The sequence below is a fragment of the Eretmochelys imbricata genome, chromosome 10 (genome assembly GCF_965152235.1).
Source record: "Eretmochelys imbricata isolate rEreImb1 chromosome 10, rEreImb1.hap1, whole genome shotgun sequence".
NCBI lineage: Eukaryota > Metazoa > Chordata > Testudines > Cheloniidae > Eretmochelys > Eretmochelys imbricata.
Window position 1 is genome coordinate 2,854,104 of NC_135581.1, and position 27,109 is coordinate 2,881,212.

The 27,109-nt window shown below is 46.5% G+C and overlaps 1 protein-coding gene across 2 annotated transcripts in view; it reads right to left on the reverse strand.

Moving 5' to 3' along the window:
• Positions 1–26,800, reverse strand: part of PRKCB (protein kinase C beta) — a 244,914-nt gene extending 218,114 nt beyond the window's left edge. For both annotated transcript variants that reach the window (XM_077828614.1, XM_077828613.1), the window contains exons 1-2: positions 26,631–26,800; positions 25,682–25,713 (exon numbers count right to left, since the gene is read on the reverse strand). In XM_077828614.1, the coding sequence (XP_077684740.1) occupies positions 25,682–25,713; positions 26,631–26,800 (202 nt within the window). The remainder of the gene's footprint in view (positions 1–25,681; positions 25,714–26,630) is intronic.
• Positions 26,801–27,109: the final 309 nt, after the last annotated feature.

The window sequence follows — 27,109 nt, forward strand, 5'->3', positions numbered from 1 at the left end:
CTTGGGTACTCCGGTCTGTCTTGCCACCCAGGTGAGCCTACCTATGCGACAGATGATCCCTTACACCAAGAATCACAGCGATATTCAGGTTACTCCCAATCCCAAAGGGCCAGTCCCTTACCCAGGTCAGTTGCCCCTTAGATCTCACACCAAAGGCAATGCTTGTAGCCAATCCTATAATAAACTATCTAAAGATTTATTATATAGAAAAAGGAAATAAGAGTTATTTATGAGGTTAAAACAGGTAAACGTATATACATACAAGTAAGTTACAATCTTGCATTTCAAAAAGTAATAGAAGCTTCTGTGATAAGCAAGCTCTACCCATCCTTTAGAGCTAACCCAGGCTAGGCACTGGGGATCTCTTGCTTATGCCTAGAAAAACCTTGTCCCCCAGGGTCCAAGCAGCATAAAGATACAGTTCCTCCTTTTTAGGCTTCCTCCCCACCCTACCCCGTTTTCCCCCTTCTGCTTTGATCTGCAAACTCAGCTGATGGGAGGAATTCACTTGCAAGATTCATCTTCGTTTGGGGGGGTGGGGGGCAGTAAACAAAGTCTTTTGTCTTCTAACATTCCCCTCTAGCTTGTGCGCCGTTAATGGGCCTTCCTTGCTGGCCAGCACTTTACACTAGTCTCTCTCCTGTCTGGTGATTTACACAGGGCAGGTCTACACTACAGCTGGAATCGACGCCCGACATTGATCCCCCGGCAGCAGATTTAGCGGGTCTAGTAAAGACTCACCAAATCGACTGCAGATCACTCTCCAGTCGACCCCTGAACTCGACCTCTGATGAGAAGAGTAAGGTAAGTCAATGGGAGATTTTCTCCCATCGACCCCCCAAGGTGTAGACCCCGCAGTACCTTGACCTAAGGTACGCGGACTCCAGCTATATTATTCACGTAGCTGGAGTTGTGTAGCGTAGGTCGACTTACCACGGTAATGTAAACATAGCCACAGTTACAAAGGCTTATAATACAAGTGCTTAGATACCACCTTACAACATGGAATACAGATGTGACAAGTGAGATTAAGGCATGTTGCAATTTACAAGCATTCAATAAAGTCTAAATATATTTTGATCATTCTAATACCCATTTTAACAATACTAACACCCAGGTGAGCCAGACAGGCCATTGAGGCATGGGGAGCTTGGCATGAGCTGGTACCTAGTCTGGCAGGGACACGGTGATGTACTCCTACATACCTCTCAAAGGCCTGTCTACAGAGTACTCTATCTTATGGGCAGACCTGCTTGTACGTCAAGTGGAACAATCAGGGGTAGTGTTTGAAACAAACAAAAGAGCCCCGCACACATGTGGGTGGAGAACCCATGAATTCAGACTGCTTTGCAGTGATCAGTTTGATTGACTTGGACTTGAGAATCTTGTGACAAAGTAGTTTGGCTGTATGGGGGGTGAGGAGGGGGAGTCTGCATACAGTGCAATGGACACTTTCCTGGGAGCCACCTTCAGCTATTCAGCGAATATGTAAAATGGAGACTCCACAAGCAATCCCTGTGGAAAACTATCATATGGCAGATCCAAGTAGGTTTTCATGCAACACCCATGACTGTGGTTAACTAATGGATGACTTTGATTCTGCACTGGTCTTTTATCAGCATTACCAACAGTTACATACTAGGGGACGCAATGACTTTATCTTGTAGGCCACCATAATATTGCGGTTTAATTATTATTTAATTCTTCACCTTTCTCCCCAGCTCAAACTTTGGGTAGCAAAGACAGTTCAATCTATTATACTCCCACCATTTTAGTGTTGCCCTGGTTACAGATGTTTATTGGTACATGCATATTGAAGATTAGAGATAGTTATGTAATACGATTAAGCCATGGTAACATCTCAAGCTGATCTGAAAGCTAACAAGTTTTTATTGCGGTTTTTAAATAGGCCATCTGAAAGAATATTTTAAAGGAGAGATTTTTGTGGAATATCCCGTTACAAACTCTAGAATTTCCCAATAGAAAGGGAGTTATTAGGCAGAGATCTAAGGTGTCCGCCTCCACATCATCGCTTTTTGTTACTAGCCTTTTCCTCCACAACCTGAGTATAAGTTAAAACTTGCATGGAAAAGCTACAGAATGGCTAGAATGCAAGTCAGTCTGTCCTTTGCAATGGCTCTTCTAATACTTAAGGCAGTCTAAAGGAGTCTCTGGGGGTCTCATTTAGCCAATATTAAAGCTAGAGAAATCAATTTTCCCCCTCACTCTAAGAACTCCAGTATGGGACTCCTTTAAAAGGGGAAAAGTTGTTTGCTCGCAAGTCAGAAGAGACAAATAGCCATTAACAGCCTGCAGCAGAGGACCTTGACCAAGGATGCTTGAGGATAGCATAACTTTACCAGCAGCTAAAGCAAGCCACTAAAGTGGCTCCAAGGGGCGGGGAGGGGAAGAATACTCCAAGTCTGTTTTTAAACCTACCTTTAATTAGCATGTTCACATCCACATGTCACGGAGATCTGGTTGTAATGATAAACCACTCAGCTGAAAAGGGAGTTTACCTCCTTTTCCTCTCATACTTAGAGAGACTCGAATCAGAAAAAGCCTGGAGACGTGGGAAAAAAAATATAGTGCAAAGAGAAGACTCACCTCTGGAGCGCCCCCTCGTGATTGGGTTTGGGGCATGCTCTCCCCTCTCTAGTGCCCCTGCTGACAGCTGCTCCAGGCCCACGGTGGGCTGCCTCTCTCGTGATTCAGTCCTCCATCCAGGTCACAATTTAGTTCCACCCCCTTCCAGGGTAACAACAATACAACTCAAAGCTCCAAAACCTCCCAACACAAAAGATCCTTCTCCCTGCTCTTGGGCTATTCCTCAGCCCATCCTTGAGACTCAGTCTGCAGCCCTAGCCTGGACTCAACCATCCTTATGATGGACTTGTACACCTCTTCCTCAAGGAGGCAGGGGAATTGAGACCCACCTTCTGCTCTGGGTTTTGGCCCAGAGACCTTGTGTTCAGCAACTAGGCCTGCTCTTTCAGACACGTGGCTGTTTCCCTGGGCCACTTCCTACCATCAAGCGCCCTGCAGCCTGTGCTTAACACAGCCTCTCCTCTGATTCCCAGGCCTCTGTCTTCTCCTGAGGTCCTCCTCTCTCCACTGGAACGCCAACCCCTCAGGGACACCTCTGTGTGCCTCAACCCACTTCCAGGGCCCACCACAGGGATGAATTCCATCCCTTTAGGCTGCCTTCCCCAGGCCCCTCCCAGAGAATGGGAATTCCCTGCCTCCTCTGTCCTGGTTTCTCTATCCTGAGTTCCCCCTTGCAACTTTCCTCTACTTTTTGAAGACCCAGCTACTCCCCAATAACAAACCTGACACCCCCCAGGGACAGCAGAGTGGGCTGAGCTCAGACTCTTGCTAACCCATTGTTCACCTGTGTGGGGTAGGTCCCCCATCACATATAGATAGAAAAACAGTAGGCCAGGAACTTATTCGAGCAAAACCACCACCCCTCAGACTCCAAAAGGGGAGTTTTCATTGTCTTCTAAAGGAGCAGCCTTTTAAAGCCGGACAGGACCGTTATGATCATCTAGTCTGCCATCCTGCAAAACACAGGCTGGAGACGTTCACCCAGCGATCCCTGCATTGATCCCAACAACTTGGACTTGATCTGGAGCAGGTCTCTTAGGAAGTCATCCAATTTTAGCAGATTAGAGAGAGAAATATCTCCTTACAAAGCACAAAATTCAGTTCCATAAGCAAGCTGAAAACCACTGAATTTGGAAAGATTGGATATTCTAGGGAAAACATTCACATACAGGTGCAATCACTGGGAAAAGGACCCCATACCAATTTTGCTAGAGCTGCACGGCTCTCCCAGAACATGAAGTGACTACGCGCTACAGCAATGAAACACAGGACAGAAGCATTAGGTTAGAAAAAACTGCCACGGATAGAAGCAGGGACTGCCTTCAAGTTGTTACCCAGCAACTGCTGAGAGCCAATTAACTTTTTCATAGGCATCGCATAAACCAGGGTACTACTGACTCCCTGCTCAAGATTTCAGATGTGCGATAAATGCTTTAGCTGGCTTTTTGTATGGCAAAGCCAATAGGCATTGCCTTGTGCTGGTGACATGTTACTGCTTTTTGAGACAAACAGAGTTCTGAAGAATATATTTGAAATATCCAGGGATCAGAGCAGCAGCAAAGCCAGATTTCAGAAGAGGTTGGAATGTTCTGGCCTGTAACCTGCCAGAAAACCTTCATAGCTAGAAGTGTGTTTATTAAACATTCAACTTCTTAGAGCAGCTGCTGTTTAATGGAACAACTTTTAACGTACAGCCGTTTGAGGATTTAATCTTCCCAAGCTGGGAGTAGAAGTAGTCATTTTTCATGCAGCATTTGATGAAACTTGTCCACAGCTGGAAAGCGGTCTCTTCCCCAGAGCAGAACTGGAACAGCAAAATGTAGAATAAAAAACCTGAAGCTCTGAAGTGTTTTGTATTAAAGATCTGATCATACTGCTTTAGGGAAGGGGGAAAATATCTGAATCCTCTGGTTGAGAAACGCGCTTTTAATAAAATATATTTAAATACTTGCAAGGATTTCATAATCACACAAATGCTAATCACCGTAACAGTTCCACCGAGCAAGTGAGCCACTGCTGCAATTTTTTTAAATCCAGTAACATCTCATCCTGAACATTTAACAGCCACCCTACTGGGTGGAGGCTAATTAAAGGCTCTTCAGAGCTGAAAAACTAAGGAGGAATTAAATGAGCCTTGTCCATTACAGAAGCACTGCAAGGGGGCAGGTCATAGGACAAGAGAAAATGCTATCCTGCAGCACTGATGACTGTTTCCCCATTTAGATATAATATTTGGCTGTTTCACAGAGGTGCAATAAGAGAATCTCTTTCCATAGCAGCTACTTTAATGCTAATGCTCAACTATGGGGCTCATCACACAAACATCTCTCGCCCTGCTCCTGCAGAGCTGATGGCCTCTGCAGGTGCAGTTAATGGGGCTAGAAAACCTGCAAAGCTTGAAAACTGCAGAGGACAACGTGTTGTTCTCTTGGCCCCGGTAGCTCGCTGTGTGATTCTAAACTCCCTGATTCCAGCCATGGACTGCGTGTGGGGACAGGACGCAAGGACATACGACAGACTTAGAAAGAAAAGTCACCCCAAAACAAAACTTCTCCCCTCCAGAGGCACTAGTCTCCTGGGGACAGGATATAGCAGCTATGTCCACACTGCAGTCAGGAGGTGCGATTACACTGCACGGAGGCATGTGTGAGCTACTCAGAGCAAGCTTGCTAAAAACAGCAGGGAAGCCACAGCAGCCTAGGCAGCAGGGCAGGCTGGCCGCTCGAGTACAAACCTGCTCACAACCCTGGGTGTGCACTCGGGTGGCTAGTGCGTGCTGCCGTCACTTCACTGCTGTTGTGAGTGCACTTGCTAGACCACAACCGGCCCGCAGGACCATCCACTTGGCCCTTGAGCTCCAGGCCAGGGAAGCTAGCTGCTGGCCCCTCCCCTGCTGGCCCCCCTCTCCCGCAGCCTCAGCTCACGGTGCGGCTGGCGCTCTGGGCAGTGGGGCTGCGAGCTCCAGCCGGGCAGCATGGCAGGCTCTGGCCGGGCAGGTCCCGGGGGGCAGTCAAGGGACAGGGAGTGGTTGGATAGGGGGTGGGCGGATAGGGGCGGGTGCCAGGCTGTTCGGGGAGGCACAGCCTTCCCTACCCAGCCCTCCATACAATTTCAGAACTCTGATGTGGCCTTCGGGCCAAAAAGAAGTTTGCCCAGCCCTGTGCTAGGCCAAAGCTAGCTCAGGTATGCACACACGAGCTGCAATCACACCTCTCGACTGCACTGGAGACATACCCAGCGTACAGACCTAGTCACTGACTGGAGAATCACTGGTACACGTAGCACTAATGTAACCCAACGCTTTCCACATAGCAGCCCACCAGCCTCTGTTCTTAGAGCTGACGGGTGTGGCTGTGTAAGAGAATCTGGAGGACCCAGATCCCAAGATACATGGGTATCCTGGCTAGGGTGACCAGACAGGAAATGTGAAAAATCAGGACAGGGAGTGGCAGGGTAATAGGAGCCTATATAAGAAAGAGACCCAAAAATCAGGACTGTCCCTATAAAAACAGGACATCTGGTCACCCTAATCCTGGCCCCACTCAAGTCAATGGCAAACCTCCCGTTGACTTCAATGGGGCCAGGACTTCTATCAGACTTCAGTTCTACTGAAGTGGATGGAGCTCTGTTTCCGCTACAGAAATAGGGTGTGTTTGAAACACCACAGCTGCAATGGAGCGTCTTGGAGGGAAAGGGTCAGGACAAAAAAACCCAGAAGTTTGACCAGAGGAACTAAAACCCCTGATTGCATTTTATTTCAGCCTTTGACAGCCACTTCCACGTCCCACAGGAAGGCAAGAACTACCAGGGCTGCTGGGAATATGCAGAGTTAAGAATTCCAGCTGATCATCTCCGCAGTTGCAATGAGGCAGCTAATTGGGAGAGAAACTCTGACAGGTCAAAACTGATGTTTGACTGCAGGGGAAGCCCCTGAAGGAAGCCTAGAGGCAACTTCTCACTACAGCATTGTGGAGGGTTTGATTTGGTTTTACTTTTCTGCAACAATATGCAGTATAAGAATTGCAAGTCTGACTTCCAGGAGGCTTTAATCCTGAGGAAACTTCCCATCCCAGAGACAAATGAACAGACATGGGAAGTTAACAGAATGAGCTATTTGAGATGGCATTTAAAAGTGAAAGTGGGAATAAGTTCCATTTAAAACAGATCTCTAGAACTGCTCAAAAATCATCAATTGTTTTGCACGGAGAATTTGAAAAACTAATGTTTTTAATATTTCCCATGAAAGTTTGAATTTTGATGAAAAGTCTAAAGAAGTTTTGGGGTTTTAAAATCCCATTTCTCTCACTCACACCAAAAACCCTAAACATTTTCAATTAAATATTTTTTCCCATTAAAATTTTGCTCAGAAAAAAAAAAAAAAAGCGCTTTTTTTGTTGAAAAACGTTTGGTGGGAAAATTGTAGCCAGCTCTCCTGCTCTCAAGCTCTTTATTCAACCTTTGCCAGATTCTCCCCCTTAAAACATGGTTTTCCTCAAGGAGCATACATGGGCAAGTTGGAGCAGATGTGTGTCAAATTAAGCTTATTGTTATTAACAACCTGAAGTTCCACAACCTGACTGGTTTCTGCCTCTCCACATCATTACGGCTCATTGTGCCAATCAGTAACAACTGAATCCAGAGGATTGTTCTAAACTGAGCAGGAATATGGGGAGAAGTCACAATACATTGACCTAGAAATATTAAACATAAAAATGCTCCAACCCTCACCAGGCATTCAGGGTGCTGTTCAACACAGCTACTGGCAGCTGGGAGGGGAAGGGTCTAGTTTAATAGGCCTAGGTTCAAAGTGGCAAGCATTCCAGAGATGGTCCTTCATATGCAATTCTTCGAGAGCTCATCACTGTGGCATCAGAGCAATTACACTTTCTAATGTTAGAAGGCAAAGATCTATTTTATCTCATTCACCAGGTCCTGGAGGGAAGGTGTGTGTTAGGTTATTCTTATTGTTTGGCTAAGATTCCTATTGTTCTCACCTATTGGTTAGGCCACGAGTTAAGAGTTACGCGGGATTTTCAGGTTTCAAAAACGAATGCTTTTCCTTGGGTTAGTGCAAACAACCAGAAACACACGGCTTTAAAAAGCTAAAACGAATCCGCCAACTTCTTCAGAGTAGGCACGGAATGTGCAAGTTTCATGACCTTGACAGTTTTGCTTACATGGGAAGCGTAATTAACCCAGGCAAACAAAGTGCCAAGCTGTAATGGTCTCTGAATAATGCCTCTCCACCAATCCATCAATAAAGGGCAACAGATCTGCAGGCACTGTAGTAAATGAGGGTTGTACAATGCTTTAGGACAGCGTTTCTCAGATGCAGCCCCCCAAAGCACAGGCAGAGATTGGGCGAGCAAAGCAGCAGCCCCTTCCTGCGGCGCTCAGCTATTGCGCCTGAACAGCGGTTATCAGAGGCAGCGCGGTGCACTGCCTCGGGGTTTGCGCTGGCAATGCCAGTGGGGATTAGTGCCCTGCACCACGCAGCCTCCTCGGGGGCTCCAGGCAGCGCCTCTGGAGATATGTGGGGCCGATGTGAGCAGTACTGGAGGAGGCTGCGGCATTCGCCTAGGCAGCTTCCCCACTCCCGCCCAGCCAGGGTACCGAGACAGCTGGTGAGTTCCCGACCCACCTTTCTGGGAGCAGACTCTTCCTGAAGGTCCCCAGGCAGCAGGGCCAAAGAGATGGGTGGGTGTTTCCCCCAACTGGGGCCACACTCGCTGTTTACAGTTGCTGTAGGTACCACAGCAGCTCAATGACTCCGGGCTGCTGCTGGCGTTGGAGCCCCTCACCCTGCTGGGGAGCTGCCAGCTCCTTGACACGCTCCAAGCACAAGTAAAGTAACAAAGACCTTGTGCACTGAATGGGGAGCTCTACTTCCTACCGCCTTTCTGCTACGTAAAATCATTACAATGACTGGGATGTGTCTATGTGCATACTGATTTGTTTTTTCCTAAAGTATCTTAGGAAAAATTGTCAGAGCGGCCACCAGCAAGAGTCTGAGGTGAGAACCCCTGCTTTAGAAGCAAATGCTTTCAGGGAGTGCCACACTGCTTGCTGCTCACTCTAGCCTCTGATCTACAGTCAGAAATAATCCCAAGTCTGGATATGAACTTCAGAGTTTGTACCGCTGAAAAGCGTCAGATTAAGCCATTCATGAGAGCCAAGAAGAGTGTTTTGCTCCTCTTGAAGCCTTCACTTCTTCACTCTTCTGCTGTGATTGGAGTTCATGAAGATGCATTTAGCAGAATGTTAGAAGTGTCAACACCTAAAACGTTCTAACTGTTCAGAAGTATTTCACTGTTCTTTCGGCCGGCGAAGCTACTACTGTCGTATTATTTTAAAATGCAACAGACCGATAAGAATGCAACCAGCACGATCAGCTCAAGTAAGCTAACAACATGGCAGGGGGGTGTTTTACACCTCACTCACTTAAGAGCCATGATTCAAGTATTGTGATCTTTTTAGCTACACAGGAATTCACTAAATTCAAGCAGCCTAATTCAGAAGGCAAGTGCTAGGATTATGAAAATAGCGTTGGAATTTTAACTAGCTCATCCCCACAGAAAAAAAAAGAGGTAGACTAGCCTTTAAGCAGGTAGCATTCCCACTCTGCCCCAAACAGAACATGCACATGCTGTATATAATCAAACATCCCCCTGTCAAGGTTCCTTCCCCACTCTGAAAGCTAGGGTACAGATGTGGGGACCTGCATGAAAAACCTCCTAAGCCTCTCTTTACCAGCTTAGGTCAAAACTTCCCCAAGGTACAAAATATTCCACCCTTTGTCCTTGGATTGGCCAAATACAAACAAATACTGGTTACTGGGGAAGAGCTGTTTGGACACGTCTTTCCCCCCAAAATGCTTCCCAAAACCTTGCACCCCACTTTCTGGACAAGGTTTGGTAAAAAGCCTCACCAATTTGCATAGGTGACCACAGACCCAAACCCTTGGATCTGAGAACAATGAAAAAGCATTCAGTTTTCTTACAAGAAGACTTTTAATAAATAGAAATAAAGAAATCCCCCCCCTGTAAAATCAGGATGGTAGATACCTTACAGGGTAATTAGATTCAAAACATAGAGAACCCCTCTAAGCAAAACCTTAAGTTACAAAAAAGATACACAGACAGAAATAGTTATTCTATTCAGCACAATTCTTTTCTCAGCCATTTAAAGAAACCGTAATCTAACACATACCTACCTAGATTACTTACTATAAGTTCTAAGACTCCATTCCTGGTCTATCCCCGGCAGAAACCAGCATATAGACAGACACACAGACCCTTTTCTTCTCTCCCTCCTCCCAGCTTTTGAAAGTATCTTGTCTCCTCATTGGTCATTTTGGTCAGGTGCCAGTGAGGTTACCTTTAGCTTCTTAACCCTTTACAGGTGAGAGGAGCTTTCCCCTGGCCAGGAGGGATTTTAAAGGGGTTTACCCTTCCCTTTATATTTATGACACCCCCCTTCCTGAAGTTTGGCTTTCCCAGTAACTCAAAATATCTCAAAACATCAACAACCACATACCACACAACAGAACCACTAACCCAGGAACTTATCCTTGCAACAAAGCCCGTTGCCAATTGTGCCCACATATCTATTCAGGGGACACCATCACAGGGCCTAATAACATCAGCCACACTATCAGAGGCTCGTTCACCTGCACATCCACCAATGTGATTTATGCCATCATGTGCCAGCAATGCCCCTCTGCCATGTACATTGGTCAAACTGGACAGTCTCTACGTAAAAGAATAAATGGACACAAATCAGATGTCAAGAATTATAACATTCATAAACCAGTCGGAGAACACTTCAATCTCTCTGGTCACGCAATCACAGACATGAAGGTCGCTATCTTAAAACAAAGAAACTTCAAATCCAGACTCCAGCGAGAAACTGCTGAATTGGAATTCATTTGCAAATTGGATACTATTAATTTAGGCTTAAATAGAGACTGGGAGTGGCTAAGTCATTATGCAAGGTAGCCTATTTCCTCTTGTTTTTTCCTACCCCTCTCCCCAGATGTTCTGGTTTAACTTGGATTTAAACTTGGAGAGTGGTCAGTTTGGATGAGCTATTACCAGCAGGAGAGTGAGTCTGTGTGTGTATGGGGGTGGGTTTTTGGAGGGGGGTGAGGGAGTGAGAGAACCTGGATTTGTGCAGGAAATGGCCTAACTTCATTATCATGCACATTGTGTAAAGAGTTGTCACCTTGGATGGGCTATCACCAGCAGGAGAGTGAATTTGTGTGGGGGGGTGGAGGGTGAGAAAACCTGGATTTGTGCTGGAAATGGCCTAACCTGACGATTACTTTAGATAAGCTATTACCAGCAGGACAGTGGGGTGGGAGGAGGTATTGTTTCATATTCTCTGTGTATATATAAAGTCTGCTGCAGTTTCCACGGTATGCATCTGATGAAGTGAGCTGTAGCTCACGAAAGCTCACTCTCAAATAAATTGGTTAGTCTCTAAGGTGCCACAAGTCCTCCTTTTCTTTTTTCAAAATATCTTGAAGTTCTCTCCAAGGGAACTGTTCCTTGGGCACCCTTGCAGAGCATCCACTGTCCGAGCCACTAACTCTTCTGCTCCAAAAACTATCAATCCCTTCTCAGATCCTGCTTGGAGCTAACAAGATCTACTTCCCCAGAAGGTTGGGTTTGGAGGGCCAACACTTTCACCTAGACAAGGAGGTTCACCGGTGGTCTGGGCGTTAAGGAGGGCATCTGCATGCACACATTAGATTTAATTGGCAATATGTATTTAGACAGATAAAACACAGCCCCAATGCACAAGGTACTAAAATCAATACAAGTTAGCTTCAGGGTGAGGAATTCAGCCACAACTCTTAAAACAAAAGAGTTTGTGCCCTCCCAGGTCTCTCCTCCTGGAGATCTGGACTCAAACAGGCCTCGAGTGAAGCACTGAGAACTCTCTCTCTCTGCTCTCCCAGCACAGTTTTCAGCACCATGGGGAGAGTTGTGGCCATAACAGCAGCCTAACGAGTCCATCTGAATCCCTTGAAAGCCAACAATTCCAAGTATGGACATGATTGTAGCCTAGGGTCAAATATGATCCACATGGCGCTGACCAGGATGCACACATCAAAGAGCCTGACTAACCACCTTACCTGCTTTAGTTTATCAATGTGTGTCATGGCCCATTCCCATAGGCTTACACTCTTTGATTCCAGTAACTCAATACTCTGAGACAGTAATAGTGACAGACAGTATGGTGACTTCGTCCAAAGCATTTTCCAGCTGAGTCTATGCATCAAGCAGAATTTGGATGAAGCCTCTTTTCATACAAGATTTGCTGACTGCAGTCTCGTGCTTTTGGAAACAGAGTTGCCTTTTATTAAAAAAGGGAAGCCTTCGATTTATTTAGAAAGATACCGGAAAAAAAGACTGCACTACACTGAGTACGGGGCAGCTGGGCAGAAGGGAATGGGCTTTCACAATACAAGGAAGAGCTGTATCGCTAATGGCTAAGTACAATTGTATTTTGCAGTGAGAGAGTTAAAAAAACTGCAGATGAAGTAGCTGCAGGAAGAACTGTCCTGCAGTGATTTATATACTGCAGTTCAGTGTGCAGCCAATAGACAATACCCATCACAGGCAGCAAATAGAGGCTAGGCAGAAGGGTACTGACAGCTGAATTTGCACAGCGAAACCCTACAGATACATCAGCCATTGTTTCATGGAACAAATTTTCCATTTCAGAAGCAATATGGTCAGCCACTGTAAGCAACTGAAAGAGTTAAGAAACTGCAGGACACACCTGCGGACTTAACCTAACAGGGATACGTGGAAGTAACTCCCTACCGTCCCAACAAAGAGTTAAAAAGAAATCCTATCTTTATAAAAAACGGATTATGTATAAGCAGCAGTAATTAATTTTGTTGCACATGAGCCAAAGCATATGAATTCCAAGGACATCAGACCTTCCACATTCAAAAACCCAAATGTTTTGTAGGGCTGTTTTTTAACAAAAGAAAAAAGTTTAAAGTATCAGCACAGCTTCCCCGGCCAGGAAACCGACTGCAGCCTGCACTCAGTTTCATCTGCGAAGATGTGAAAAGGGACGATTATCATGGAAGTGTCATGTAGCAGGGAGCGCTTCCTTTCCTTTAACAAGGGCCAATCCCACAGTCTCTGACTCTCCGATAGCCAAAGGGCGTTCTGCCCCGCACCATACATCTACTCAATCCATTTTTCACTGGCAGATGCCCTGCAGAGTCCTAATGAAAAAACAAAAAATTCTTCACTTGAAGTCACCCCACCCCTCCTTTTTATGGGACATATGCATGCAGAAATATCCTTCTCCTATAGAAAAGTCATATATGCTTCTTATAGGATTAGAAGTTATGCTGGGAAGGCAGGTGCTGAGCATGAAGAGCTGTCAATGAGCGAGGAGTGCAGGGCACAGAAGAAAATCCACGGATTAAAGAGGAAGGGTCAGATCCTCAGCCGGCGTCCTTTGTTGTAGCGCCATTGACTTTAACTGAGCGAGGGAGAATGACACCATTTGAAGATCTGGTCCAAAGAGCACAGGTACAAATATTTGACAGCACGCGGATGGCAACTGCTTCTATTCACAATTTCTACCAGTCACTTCTTGCAAATGATATTTAATCCTGAGTTTAGAGCCCTGACGGGAGGATGCCTAAACTCTGAGCAACCTGGCCCTCATTATTTGACTCCTTGGAGCGAGGTACCGCAAACCAGGCATAGTTTGTAAAGCTCTCTGGGGCACAAGCTGGCATTTTTTTAGTTTCTTGGCTGTGCAGCTCCTTGTACAATGGGACCCTGACCCTTGGCATTACAGAACTAGAAGCAGGTTCTCTATAGCTACCGGACCACATGCTTTCTCCTGGAGAGCATGTTTGATTTGCCTGTGTAACCAGCGCAAAGTTCCCCTGGCTGGAGTTGTGTCTTAGGCCCCTACTCTCCAGGGCAAGGACTATTTGTAGGGCTCAGTTTTGCCTAGTGTATAGTGCCATGTATGCCTGTGGCATTGCCTGGATTTGTCAAATAGCTCAGGCCCCTGGGCGACTGCTCCAGCACGTAAAGGCAAGGCCAGGTGGAGTCACACGTGTTCTGTCTCAGAACTGTTCTCCAAGCCAGCTTAGCAGAATCTTGGCTTAACAGTGGGCTCATCTGCGTTCACAAAACGTTTCCTGCCACTAGCCCCATGAGACTGGGGAGCCAGTGCAGGCACACCACAGCAAAGCTATTTGCGAGCAGGGATTTTAATCTTCACTCACAGGGTCACTGTCTGGAGAACTTTTAAATTAACGCCATTCATTTCGCTTCTCTGCCCTCTAGCCCTCCTCCACCCCAGCCCCCATCTCCTCTGTCCCCAGGCCAGTCTGCCTTGGAAAACCATTCAGACGGACCTGAATGTCAGCTAAAGGCTTGTGGGGAGTTGGTGTTGAGAGGTAGGACAAACTCTTCCTTACCACAGGGCTAAGCAAGCTGCCTCCATGGCCCCTACGCAGGGCTCAAGGGGGTACATGGGAGACGACACCCTGTCCCCTTCTAACAGCAGAGGAACAATAACACTCATCTCCCTGGCATGAGTACACAACATCCCCCACAGCTTCCCCTCCTCCTCCTCGGCTGCTGCGGTGAAGACAGGGGAGCTCTTTCCTTTAACTGTTGCCCTAACGCAACAAAGAACCTCAGAGATGCCAGAGACAGGGACATGATGCTCCCATCCCAGAGAACAAGGCACTGCATGAAGTACCTGAATTCTTCTCCTTGTGTGTCAGTACAGAGCTTGTGCTCTTAAGAGCACAATGATTTGGGGCTCTAATGGAGATTTCTGCCAAATCCAGGGGTAGCACAACCTCAGCGTTCAAGACGTCCCTATTTTAACCACCTCGCTTGCTTTGTCTGCTATGATGCTACTGCTGCACTGAAGAGGCTCTGTGGAGAATTCTTTTCCTCTCCTAGGCCTGGTTATCACAGAGCACACAATAGAGAAGTCAGTCTCTTAAGTGATCTGAAGGAAACCTGACAGCATCTGTGCCTCTCTGGGAGCTATTAGGACATACCAGGGGCCAGATTAGCTAGGATGGTAACACAATAGAAAGCCCCTTTGTGACCTTCAGATGTTCTACTTTTGCAGTGAATTTTTTCTCCTGACTGTGCTAAGAGCCAGCCCAGTGCAATTTCCTGAACAAATCTGCCTTGCATTTGCATTTTATGAACAAATGAGGAACGTGTTGCACACAAGACCTAAACTTACCTCTCTCCTACCAAGGCTGGTTAGTCCCCTTTTTAAAACTGCTCTAGTTCACGGACTTCCAAACCAGTGATTCGGGAAGGCAGGCTGAAGGCATTAGTTGCACAGCACTTCACTCAGTCTCGGCTGCTGTTTTGCTTTGTCCCTCATGCTGGAGCCCTGTCGCACGTCTAAGAGGATCCCGTCCCACGTTTGGACCTTGGCAGGTCGAGACCGGTGTTTACGTTAATGTGCAACACTTGAATTCTTTTCACAGCTGGCTTTTGCAGAGAAACACACCCAAACATTTATCTTTGGCACAAACCATCCCATCCACCCACCACTAGCAAAATGTCCCTTCTCATGACTGCACATATCCGCAGGCAGGAACTGGAGGCGGCCTATTAACATTTTATTTTTGACTGTACACTTTTTAATTAAGTGCACCGCATATGGATCAAGCCCTCATTGAGCTAGAGTGATGGGCAGACTTAAAAGTTAACTTTAGTCACAATGAGCACATGCCTCATTAGCTCCTAAGTTCAAAGGTGAACCGGAAATCTGCCATGAAAGTTTTAAGCATTTTACAAGTGATGTGCATTTTAAGTTGAGCAGGACCAAACATTAGAAAACACTATTGTCCTGACTGTCTGGGAGAATGGCAAGACTGGACCAGATTCCCCAATGGATCTTTTCTAATTCTAACTTCCATGAAGATCCCAAACGAATTTGAGCCTGGTTTTAAGAAGGCATACAGCCCAGCCTCCACTTCTGCATCTGCAATTAAGCACCAGTCCTGACATCTGATCTACACAGGTAAACCCTTATACCCTTGTGGAGCCCCACAGACCTTCACTGTCTAACAAGGTCCACCCACCCAGATCAGATTGCAAGATCAGGGCCTCAGATTATAGCTACTCGATTTCCTGGCACAGTAAGTTGGATGACTAAATGTTAACCCATGCACCCACAGCTAGTGCAAAACTGTGTGTGCAAAGAGATGTAATACTCTACTTTTCCAAGATCAGGTGCTGTGCACGTGCGAACACATGTTTTCAGAAGTATTAACTTCACCTCACCTGGAGACTAGGGTTCTGGCTTTCCCTGTTCAACAGGGAGAACAAACTGACCCCTAAAGGTTGTAAGATGCTACTTCATGTCCCTGCTCCCATTCCTTGACACATGACAGGAGTCTGTATGATCACATGATGCTGAGCACCAGAGCTGGGCGTGAAATGGTTTTTCTGTCCCACAAAAATTTGAGATTTCCAGAGTTCTCCCATTCTGGTTGAAAAAACACAGAGAGACCCACTGCAAAACAGCCTGGTGGTTTGGGGGACTCACTGGGATGTGGGAGACCCAGCTTCAAGGCACTACTCCAACTGATTTTGAGCAGGGACTGGAAGCAGATTCCGCACAGGGACTTGAACCCAGGCCTCCCACACGCCGGTGAGTCCCCTAACCGCCAGGCTCTGGAGACTCTCTTGAAATGGTCTCAAGTTGCAATGGGGGAGGTTTAGGTTGGATATTAGGAAAAAACTTTTTCACTAGGAGGGTGGTGAAACACTGGAATGCATTACCTAGGGAGGTGGTGGAATCTCCTTCCTTAGAAGTTTTTAAGGTCAGGCTTGACAAAGCCCTGGCTGGGATGATTTAGTTGGGGATTGGTCCTGCTTTGAGCAGGGGGTTGGACTAGATGGCCTCCTGAGGTCCCTTCCAACCCTGATATTCTATGATTCTATGAAATTCCATCCTGGAATTGAGAAATGTTTCCCGAGGAGAGTTTCATCAAAACTGATCCTTCCCCTTGAAGAGTTTTGTTTCAACACGTTTGTATTTTTCTGACAAGAAGTCGTTTAGTCAGAAAACTGACCAGCTCTGAGAGGAAAAGGGGACAGGGGCACAAACCTTGAGACGTAAGGAAAAACAGCCTATTATACAAATATTTGTTGATCAAGGTCTCATTTAAGGCTCAACCATTGGATTATCCCTCCACCAGAATTCGTTACTATAGAAGAATTTAATCACAAAACTAGTGATCATACTCCGCTATTGGGGATGGTTCGGGGAATGGTAAAATACCCCTGAAGGAGCAGCAGAAGGCAAAGAAACAGATGATATTCCGTGGGCTTCATATCAGGCCCCATTACTGCTCCTTTCTAACAGGAGTACCCGATTACTGTAGCTAAAATATATTTTTTTAAAAAAGGGTGGCAGCTATCCTCTCTCAGGAGACTAGAAAGGAAAATCCATCGACGTTAATTGCAATGGGGAAAAAATAGATTTCCCTGATGAACTTAATGGATTTTTGTGCACTTGTAAGAAGAAAGGTGCTAATTAAGTCACAGCCTCTTAATGTACCCAAGTGATATATGCTGCAACAAATAGAACATTTCTACAAGGCATCTGCAGATTCTTGAAGTTCCAGAATTCCCTCCCCATTCCAAAACATGCTAAATGAATCTTGAAGGCAAATAGGGGGGGTGGGGGAAATCCAGAGCAAGATAGGGGAGAATGAGAAGGAACCATCGCCACTTGCCTCCTGCTTTAAAGCAGACTCTGGAGGAGGCCTCACTACTAGACCTAAACTCAGAGGGTGCATCTTCTTCTTTTGTGTCTGTCAAACATACTTTTAATCAAAATTCTGCAAAACTAACCATCTGGAGAAACAAGCAGAGAACTAAACCAACTTCCCCTTTCTGGTTCTACCTGCTCAATTGCACCAGTTCTAGCAACAAAAAGAGTTGGGTTCCTTGTATGCAAGCACAGTTCCTTCTTGCAATAGTAAAGTATATTAGGAATTGTTCCACCCCAGAGGCATCCAAACATTCTTCAAAATGATGTTTCCAATGTCTGCAGCATTACATAATTAACATCATTTGTGTTGCAAAAGTAATTGTAGTACCATTTTTAATTAGTCTGTAGGATGACTAACATTTCTCCAGTATACCACTAAATTACTAGTTTTGAGACAACTCAATGACTGGAGTTTGTTTTGTTTTATTTCTCACTTGCAGACAATAAAGACACATTTTGAGTAGCTACATGAAGCGAATGATGACAGAAACAAGACAGAATGTAGCATCGGAATGATTTGCAACTTTAGAATGTACGACAGGTTTCACTTCCGTTTAGAGGGCAGCAAAGGAGTGGGGGAAGGAAAGGGTGGGTTTTAAAGTCAGATACCTTCAAAGCAAGTATTTCTCTCTAAATAAATCCTTATGTTTTGAACCAAGTGTTGAGTTTGAAAACTGAAGCCAAAATGAGAAAGCTGAATTGTAAGACGAGTGAATATTTTGTTTCCAAACTTCAGTCTAAATGAAATACTTGGTGAACACACCTCAGCCAGCCTAATTATAGAGTCAGATAAAGTCATAAAGAAATACAAAAATTGCTGCATATGAGCTAAGCCTCCAAGAGTAAATAAGGCACTTTGTTGTATTTAAAAGAATCAAGATTCTTCTTTCCAAAAATCCTTCCCAATTGCTCTGTACATTCAAAAGGCTGCAAGCAGTAACAGGAGCAAGTTATTTAACATCCACATGTGAGTGAGTCCCACTGTCTGGCTCTTCACCTCTAGGGCAGTGGTTTGGTTCTTGCCTGGGTCCGCAGACACAGAAACACGGCTCCATGTCGGCTGGCAACAAAACAGCTGTTAGCAAGTCCCGTTCCTAGAGGACACATGCCCTCATTCCAGAGCCACTGGCACTCCTGTTCGCCAAGGCTTGAATGGGCCACAGGAACCAACAGTTCTCTTCAAGCCAGAGTTGAGGCATGTTAGCTAAACAGATGTGGAGAAAAACAGACCGCCACTGCTCAGGCCATAGGAGTTCTCAGTATAAACAGAGACTTCGTTCTCCAGGGCTTTCAAACCAGCCCTTTTCCCCCCCCAACACCAGGGTTTTTTAACTGAAAAGGAACAAAGATCATACTCTCAAGTTTCTATAGTAAGAAGGCAATTTCTGTAAAGCCTGATTACAGGTTAATTCTACAAAAGGTGCCTGGTTTTTCCATCTCCACACAGTGTGGCAAAATACCTTGTTCGCCTCAGCAGGCTCAGTCCTTTTTAGCCTTGGAGACTCAGGATTGGGGCAAGGTGAATCCTTATAGGTCCCAGGGTCCTGCTACTCCTCTCCTCAGTCAGCCCCCTTGTGCTTGTTTTCCTTCCCTTCTGGGGAGTGAGTGCAGCCTCCCTATGGGGAAGTTCTGATGTCTTGCTGCAAACAGCCTACTAGCAGCTTCCCTACTCCCCTCACTCTCCCCCTCCTACCACCCAGAGGAGGGTTTAAAAAGGTCTCAAGTAGTTGGAGTCAGCTGAACCTAATTGATTCCCTAGCAACCCCTTTTCCGGCTGAACCTTATTGCCCCCATGGTTCTCTCTCCTCAGTGGATAGGGAGGGGCCTTTTAACCCCCTGGGACTAATTACTCTCCCTCCCCTTTGTAGCTGTTTGTCCTGGGTTTACCACAACAGTTATTTGTGCTGTGGTAGAGCCTAAGAACTCCAATCAAGGGGCAGGGGCTCACTGTCCTCGGCAAGGCACGGACAACTTTGCCTTGCTTGAGGTGAGCAGACGATCATTAGAAGAGAAGCTTGGCTTCACTAGCAGAACCCCATCCCACTGGAAAACGCCTGGCCAAAATTTTCAAAAATAAGACCCTAACTTAGATGCCTAAATACACCTGCCTTTAGCCAAAATTAAAAAAAAAAAAAAAAAAGGAACTTAATGTCAGCCACTTGCAGATCAGATCTCCCAGGCTGCAGTCTACCACTACCTCCACCAATGCCCTTAATGTTACCACGATCAAAACATTCAATCAGGAATCCCCAGAAGGCAATGCCACTAACCATTAAAGACCATACATGATTGTCTCCCTTGGTCAATAAACCAATGGTAAGCTCATTTCCCCCACACCACCACCACGCGTCTCTGCTCTATCCTCTTCCATGTTCTCACAGCATGGAAAGAACTCCATTTTAGAACTTTGTAAGAAGCAGCGGGAACTCAAAGTACTAAAAAAAGCCACACTCAAGGCCACATTAAAGCCTTCATACCTTTCAGCGATGACAGATCCTTATGATGCTCAAAGAGTTCCGTCTGTATCTTTTCTTCGCTTATACATAAACTGAACTTTGTTCATATCCAGCAGCTCCAAACACATCCATAGTCCCCCAGGGACAACTACATTTCCTAGTATGTCTATTTCTCAACATACATTGAGTGTTATCATTAGCTCATAAGAATCTATGGGCCGAGTTCTGTTCTTGGATAGAGCATGTATGCAAGACTCCTACCGGCTAATGAAAGCTGCATTCTTCAATCTGAAGGGAGAAGTTGCTCAACAAGTTTAAGGTACATGAGAGAGAGACCAGCAATTAGTGTGGAATTCATGGTATCTTAATCATTCAAATTACTACAAAAAGAAAAGGAGTACTTGTGGCACCTTAGAGACTAACCAATTTAATTAAGCTAATTGTTGTAGATGCCCTAGAAAGAAAGCAGGGCACAAATGAACACCTCTTTCAGCAGGTACAAGCAGAAGAAAGCAGTTTAGAAATGGGAAACACATATACTTTAGTCAAGTTTCCTAAAGTCTCCTAAACAATGGAATAAAAAATAGGTGGGTAAAATATTAAACCTGAATTGAATTTGTATTGAATAAATGGAGACTCTTAAAACCTCAACAGCGATTTATTGTAAGGCACCTATGCCTACGAGAAAGGAAACTGAACTAAATGGAAACTCGTTCTGGCATGGACATCTCACATAAGAAAAAGCTATTCCTAAGGGCACAAGGGATAGAGCTCCCGACTGGAAGGCCTACGACAGTAATGAAGTAATAAGTGACAAAGGACAGATTCCATCAGATGTGTGACACATATAAAAAAGCAAGTATTTTATTTCATCTAAGACTGGATTGCTTTCTAAAACAAAGTCCTTAGACACAACAATAGAAAGATGCCGGGCAGCCAAGTCAGAATAAAGTACTAAATTCTCCCCCATTTTAGCCCTTAATCACAGCAACCGCCCAACAACTATGCTGATGGAAAGGATGGGTTTGTGGTGAAGACTCTGGACCAGGAATCAGGAGATCTAGATTAAACTCCTGATTCTGCCTCAACTCTATTTGACCTTGGACTAGTCACTGAATTCCTCTGGGTCTCAGTTCCCCATCTGTAAGAAGGGTATAACAATCCTTCCTTTCTCCAACCCTGCATTTGTCTTGTCAGCTAAGACTGCCAACTCTTTGGGACAGGGTTTTCCACTCCAGGCCACTAGCTCAATGAAGCCCCAACGCATGGCCACCGACAAGATGAGACCCAGATAGAATACAATAGACGTGAACTGCCCTTCAGTTCTCAGCTACTGCAGGAGATTCTTTATGAAGTTAAAGAACTTCATAGAGTCAAAGTTGGTGCTTGATACTAAAACAATACAACCTGGAATAATTTTTAGAGTATGAAAGGCCTCTCACCGTCAACGAGAATTGCATTATGGATAGTTTCTTCCATTTAAAAATAATCCATTTATTGAATCCAATACCATGTATCCTATGACACCTGACTAGAGGGGGAGCCAAATATGAACAAAACCCCCAGTGTTACGCACTATCCTAGCCTCATGAAACAAGATGACCAATTTGGCACCAGATTGACAAGTAAGAGGGTGGGATGATCAAGATTTAATACTGATCATCTCTGGGGGGAAAGGGACTAGCCCCTATGATTGTAGGCCTGGGATCCTCAGTTCTTTCTTCCTGCCATGGGAGAAGTTATAACCCCTCCTGGAGCTTTCTGTGGACTATTAGTGGTCTAAAGGCAAATGGCACATCAAGTTATTCCATGCCTTCAATCTCTAACCTAAAAATATTCTATATAGATTGTGTCTCTATAAACTTATTGTGTACATAGTGGAAGAGGTTTGGGCTCTGATAAAGATTAGTTCCACTGTTACTAAATTACAGCAGTTTAATCATTAAGTTTAATTCTACTACTGCCGAGAAGATTTTTCATCCACAGATCTCAAAACACTTTCGCAAGGGACATAAAAACTAAAATCCCATAGAAGTTTAATGATTTGGGAAGCAATTTGGGGGCAGGCACTGCCTATTTTATGTTTATGCTGCGCCCTGCCAAGTGAAGCCTGTGATCTGTTTGGAGCCTCTAAGTGCTACTCGAATACAAAACAACGATTTCTTCATGCTCGTAACTTGAAATATCTCAGGGGGTGGCTTATTAAGGCAAGGAGGAGCCTTTACAGACCGGGGTGGGATTTTCAAGAATGTCTAAGTGACTTAGGAGGCTAAATCCTATTGAGTCAACAGGACTTGTGCGTCTGCATTACTTAGGTGAAGAAGAACCTATGGCACCAAGTCTCAGAGCCCAGGAGCTAGAAACAGCAGTGTAAACGTTCCCATTTGGGCTGGAGCCTGAGCTCTGAGACACTCCCCCTTCGCTGGATTTTAGAGCACCGGGGCTGCAGCCTGAGCAGTAATGTCACACTGCAAATTTGTTAGTCTCTAAGGTGCCACAAGTACTCCTTTTTTTCTTACTGCTACTTTGAGCACCGCAGCCCCAGCCCGAGTCAATTGAGTCAGGCTCCAAGACTCGGAGCTGCAAGCGTAGTGCAGTGCAGACATACCCCCAGATGTTTTGGAGGTCCCACCCAGGAGTCTGTAGGGTGCAGGGGAGAAGGGTTTGTCGGTAACTTTTGAACGTCAGTTGCTGTGCGTTTGCAACTCTGAGACATTCTTTATGTGCCCCACACTGCCGACTAATTTAATACTGGTTACAACCATATAACTTAAACCTTGGAGCAAGTGCTCAATAGTTCCTAATGGTTCCAAAAGAGACTGTAGAAATCTTAAATTTGTCTGCAGCTGAGCACCACAGGCAGGATGCGGCAAACACCACAGCAGGAAAGAGATTCTGCATGGACATCGGATGGTCCAAGCTGACTCTTTTCTATTAGATTTTGACTCTCAATTATGTTATAATTCTGTGGACACTTTTGGCCATGACGTGGCACACAGCAAAAACATTGTAACATTCCATGGGTAGCACAGAAGTTAGCCAGTGGTGTAGTGGTGCAAAATGAAGTGGGTAAATGAACTCAACCTAAACTTCATGTTCCCCAAATGAGAAATGGGTAAACTCGACTTCGCTGCTGGGTATAACCGATGCCAGGTGTGGGATGGGGGAGAAGCACTTGCTGCAAGGCTAAGCCACAAAACACTCCACTGGAGTAACCTGATGAGTGACTCTAAAACCACGTACAAATCCTCAGAGCAAAGGCTACAGATCCCTGGCGAGACACTGACCTTGACTCCCACCCCTACGACTTTCTGTCAAGCAGAGAAAAGCAGGCACAAAGGCTACAACATCAGACCAGGCCTTTAGTCTGATCTCTGAGTTTCTTTGGTTTTGCTAGTTTAAGACAGACAGACCCGTCATATAAGTGGCAGATGTTATGCAGCTCTGGATGAAAGGCAGCATGAGTTAAGCTGTTACGAGTAGATTTTATTGGGAACGATCTCCAAAACCCTAGCGTCTAGGAGAGTTTCTGCAATGATCCCATCAAGTGTATTGGGACATTAGAACTGGCCTTATTACAGTATTTTGGAACCTTTGTTATAGGCCAGAAATGGGCCATAATAAAACCTCTCCTCTGAAACTCCCTGGCTTCCAGAAGTGTTGTAGAGACAGGTGTCAGACTGGGTTCAAATCTTGAGATAGGTTTCAAAGTAGCAGCCGTGTTAGTCTGTATTCGCAAAAAGAAAAGGAGTACTTGTGGCACCTTAGAGACTAACCAATTTATTTGAGCACGAAAGCTCATGTTCAAATAAATTGGTTAGTCTCTAAGGTGCCACAAGTTCTCCTAATCTTGAGATAGTGATCTCATGCCTCGAGTTTTGTTTCTGTGTCACTTTCAAAGTCTGACGGAGCTCATTTTCTGGTTCTGATGCAGATGAAGTCTGCCAAGACTATCTGTTCTTGTGAGATTTCATTCCACAGAGCCTTCAGTCTCATGCAAAATGGCTGATCTTGAGAGAAAGCCACCAGTCAAAATGGATATTTGGGGACAAGATTTCACGACAGCAAGATTTCAGTGCCATTAAAAAAATAAATCACAGCCCTGATTGGACTTCAAACAAAACTCCAGCCTGATGCAGATCTGAACCAAACCGCCTCAGCCAATACCTAGTTACATTGTATGTGCACGTATGTTACTTAAATACATTTAAGTATTTCCATGCATAAAGATCAAAAATAAAGTGACAACTGCCAGCCACCAAGTATAAAATCAAGCTAAACCGATTTCATGTAATAAGGACACATCATAAATCCCTGAACACAAAAAATCCCCAGCATTATCAAAACATGGAGAGTTCTGATTATAATAACCCTAGAGTCAAGGGGTTTGTTTGTTGGTTTGTTATAAAGCCTTATTTTCCAAGCAGTTTAACTCAGGGCTGCATAGTTAAACAATAATCCCAAAACCAGACAGCCGATAGCTAGTTCACAATGAGCCACACGTTTGGATAGTAGGTTACGTACATAAAAAGTGAGTTCACCTATCTCCACTGCTTTCCTTGGACCTCACCTATATTTCAAGTGACGAAACATGACTAGCACTCAGTTTAAAAGCATTGACCAATCCCTTAGATATTAAGGTGGGGGGGGGGGGAGTGGAAATGACTAAGCTACTTCATTGTGACTGTGGCTTCTGCATAAATTTTGACTCGATTCCTGATTCCATCATCCACCCGCAACCCACACCGCTTTCAATAATAATATTCCTGAAGTGGTAATTTACATGCTAGGCTGGAATAGCTCCAAGAGTAAAGCCAATCCCTTTATCCAATACATATTCTGCATTAATATCCACCTGATTGCAGGGGGGAAGAGACTTGTTGGGAGGGGTCCGGGGGAAAGGGCATCGGCCAAGATATCATTTACTTAGACTAAGTCTCTTTGCACGCTGCCTAACACAGGAGCTCCCATCATGGACTAGGATCTCACTAGGTGTAACACAATAATAACGATAAACACCTGCTGTCCATCCACTAACAGGGATATCAATAGCCACCTAGTGCAAGTCTGTTCTCCACCCAGCACACACTCCGAAGCAGTGGTCAGCCTTAGGTCAATGTGGTTGCATTGGATGGTGGTGCAGGTAACACCCATCCTTCGTTGCTGCAGAGTCCCCCCTCCTACCCTGTCTGAGTAAAGCTACAGCTGAGAGGAGTCACTGGAGCATGTTGAGGAAACTCACCTTTAATTAAGTCATCAATGAAAGTTATTATCAAAAAGGAACCATTAAGCGCCCCACACCACCCCCAACAGACAGAAATAACCAAAAAGGGAAGCAAAGAGTTTGGGCTGACACACTGTCATTGCACTTCCCCACCAGTCACACCACCCACCCACACTTCCTGGCTTTTGTCAGTATCTGTCGGTACCTTACAGCTACTTAACCAGAGGGGGCTCTTGGTTTTGTTTTTCCCAGCTTTGTCTTATATGCTCTGCACACATCTCATGAAGGGAAGCCCTGGCCCCCCAGGGAGCCCCCGCAGGGCACAAGCCACCAGGCAGGGAGCTGCTCTGGCTTTACATCAGCGCAGTGAAAACCTGAGCACTAGGCTCCCACAGGGCTTTTCCCAGCCACATTTGAGAACTTCAAAGATGCTCTTTAGGAGGCTTAGAGATTCCCCTGTTTGCAACACCCACAGCAGACCATGGCAGAGATCTCACACACACACTCAGGCCTGTTTGACAGGGGACTCCCCCCGACACACACACAACAAGGTGAAATGCAATACAGGTGAAGCACCTACCTTGACACTGGAATCCTTGCTTCCCAAACCCCCTGCAAAGGGAAAGACACACACAATTAGCATCCTCAGTGCATCAGCCCACACACTAACCCACCCACCCCCGCCTTCTCCCTGGGTTGAGCTTCCCCAGTGACAGCCTCTCAGGTCCACACATCTGGAGCTGGAAGGAGAGTGACAGCAGCTGGCAACCTGTTCCCAAAGAGCTGCTCCCCCACAGGGACATTCAAACACCCCCCTGGGGATACAGGCTGGGAAGTGCCCAGCAGCTGGTTCAATGCTGCTGAAACAACCCTCTGGAGGATTTGTGCCCTGCCCCTGGGGAAAGACTGGGTGCACCAGGAAAGCAGAGGGGGGTGGGATTTGGGGAGAGGGGAGGCTCTAGTTTAACAGTCTTGCTCCCCAGCTGCAGGGAGTGAATTTACCAGCTGGAAGCAAGGGGGGGCACACAAGGGAGCACCCGGTAAAAAGCAGGTCCTTCCTGTTGTGTGAGGTGCCAGGGAGGAGCAGAGTGAATGTCCCAGAGAGCTGGGCATGCCCTGGGGTGCACAAAGGAGGAGCCCCAGGGAGACAGGCGTAGCTGGTGAATACACAGAGTCTATACAGGGGTGCAAGGGGGCACAGAGTCATACAGACAGATCCCTAGGAGAGCACATAAGCCAAGGGGTGCCGGGGGTCCCTGGCAATGCATGCAGGGGACCCCGGTGTTCCCCCATGGGACACACAGCCGTGGGGGGCGCTGACAGGGCTCCCCCCAGGGAGCACGGAGCGAGGGGGCTGGCAGCGCGCGCCAAGGGACGCAGGCAGAGCCCCCGGGGACGCATGGCCGCGAGGGGCCCGAGACAAGCGTGCAGGCGGCTGCGGGGGTCCCGAGCGGCGCACGGCGCGGCGTGCGGCGGGGGGTCCCCCGAGCGGCACGCCGGGCGGGCGCCGGGGCCCCGGGCGCACTCACCAGATGAAGTCGGTGCAGTGGCTGCAGAAGGTGGGCTGCTTGAAGAACCGGGCCGTGAACTTGTGGTTCTTCACCTCGTGCACGTTCTTCTGCCTCAGGGCCCCCTTTCGGGCGAAGCGGACCGGGCCCTCCTCGCCCTCGGACCCGGGGGCGGCGGGCGGCTCCGCCATCCTGCGCTGCTGCCCGGCGCTGCTGCCCGGCGCCGCCGCCGGCGCCTCCGCCCCTGCTCGCCCGCGGAGCCCGAGCCGCAGCTGGTGCGGATGCCGCGCGCGAGCCGGATGCAGCCGCCCGGCACCTCTGGCTGCAGCTGGGCAGGGAGAGGGAGAGACCCTGCCCGCCCCGCCCACTCATCTGCATAGGGCCCGCCCACTCCTCTCCATGCGAAGTCCCGCCCCGGATCCGTATTTGCATAGCCGCGCCCCCTGCACCGGCGGCGCGGCTCCTAGCTCCGCCCACCGATTCCCCCCCCCCCTTACTTG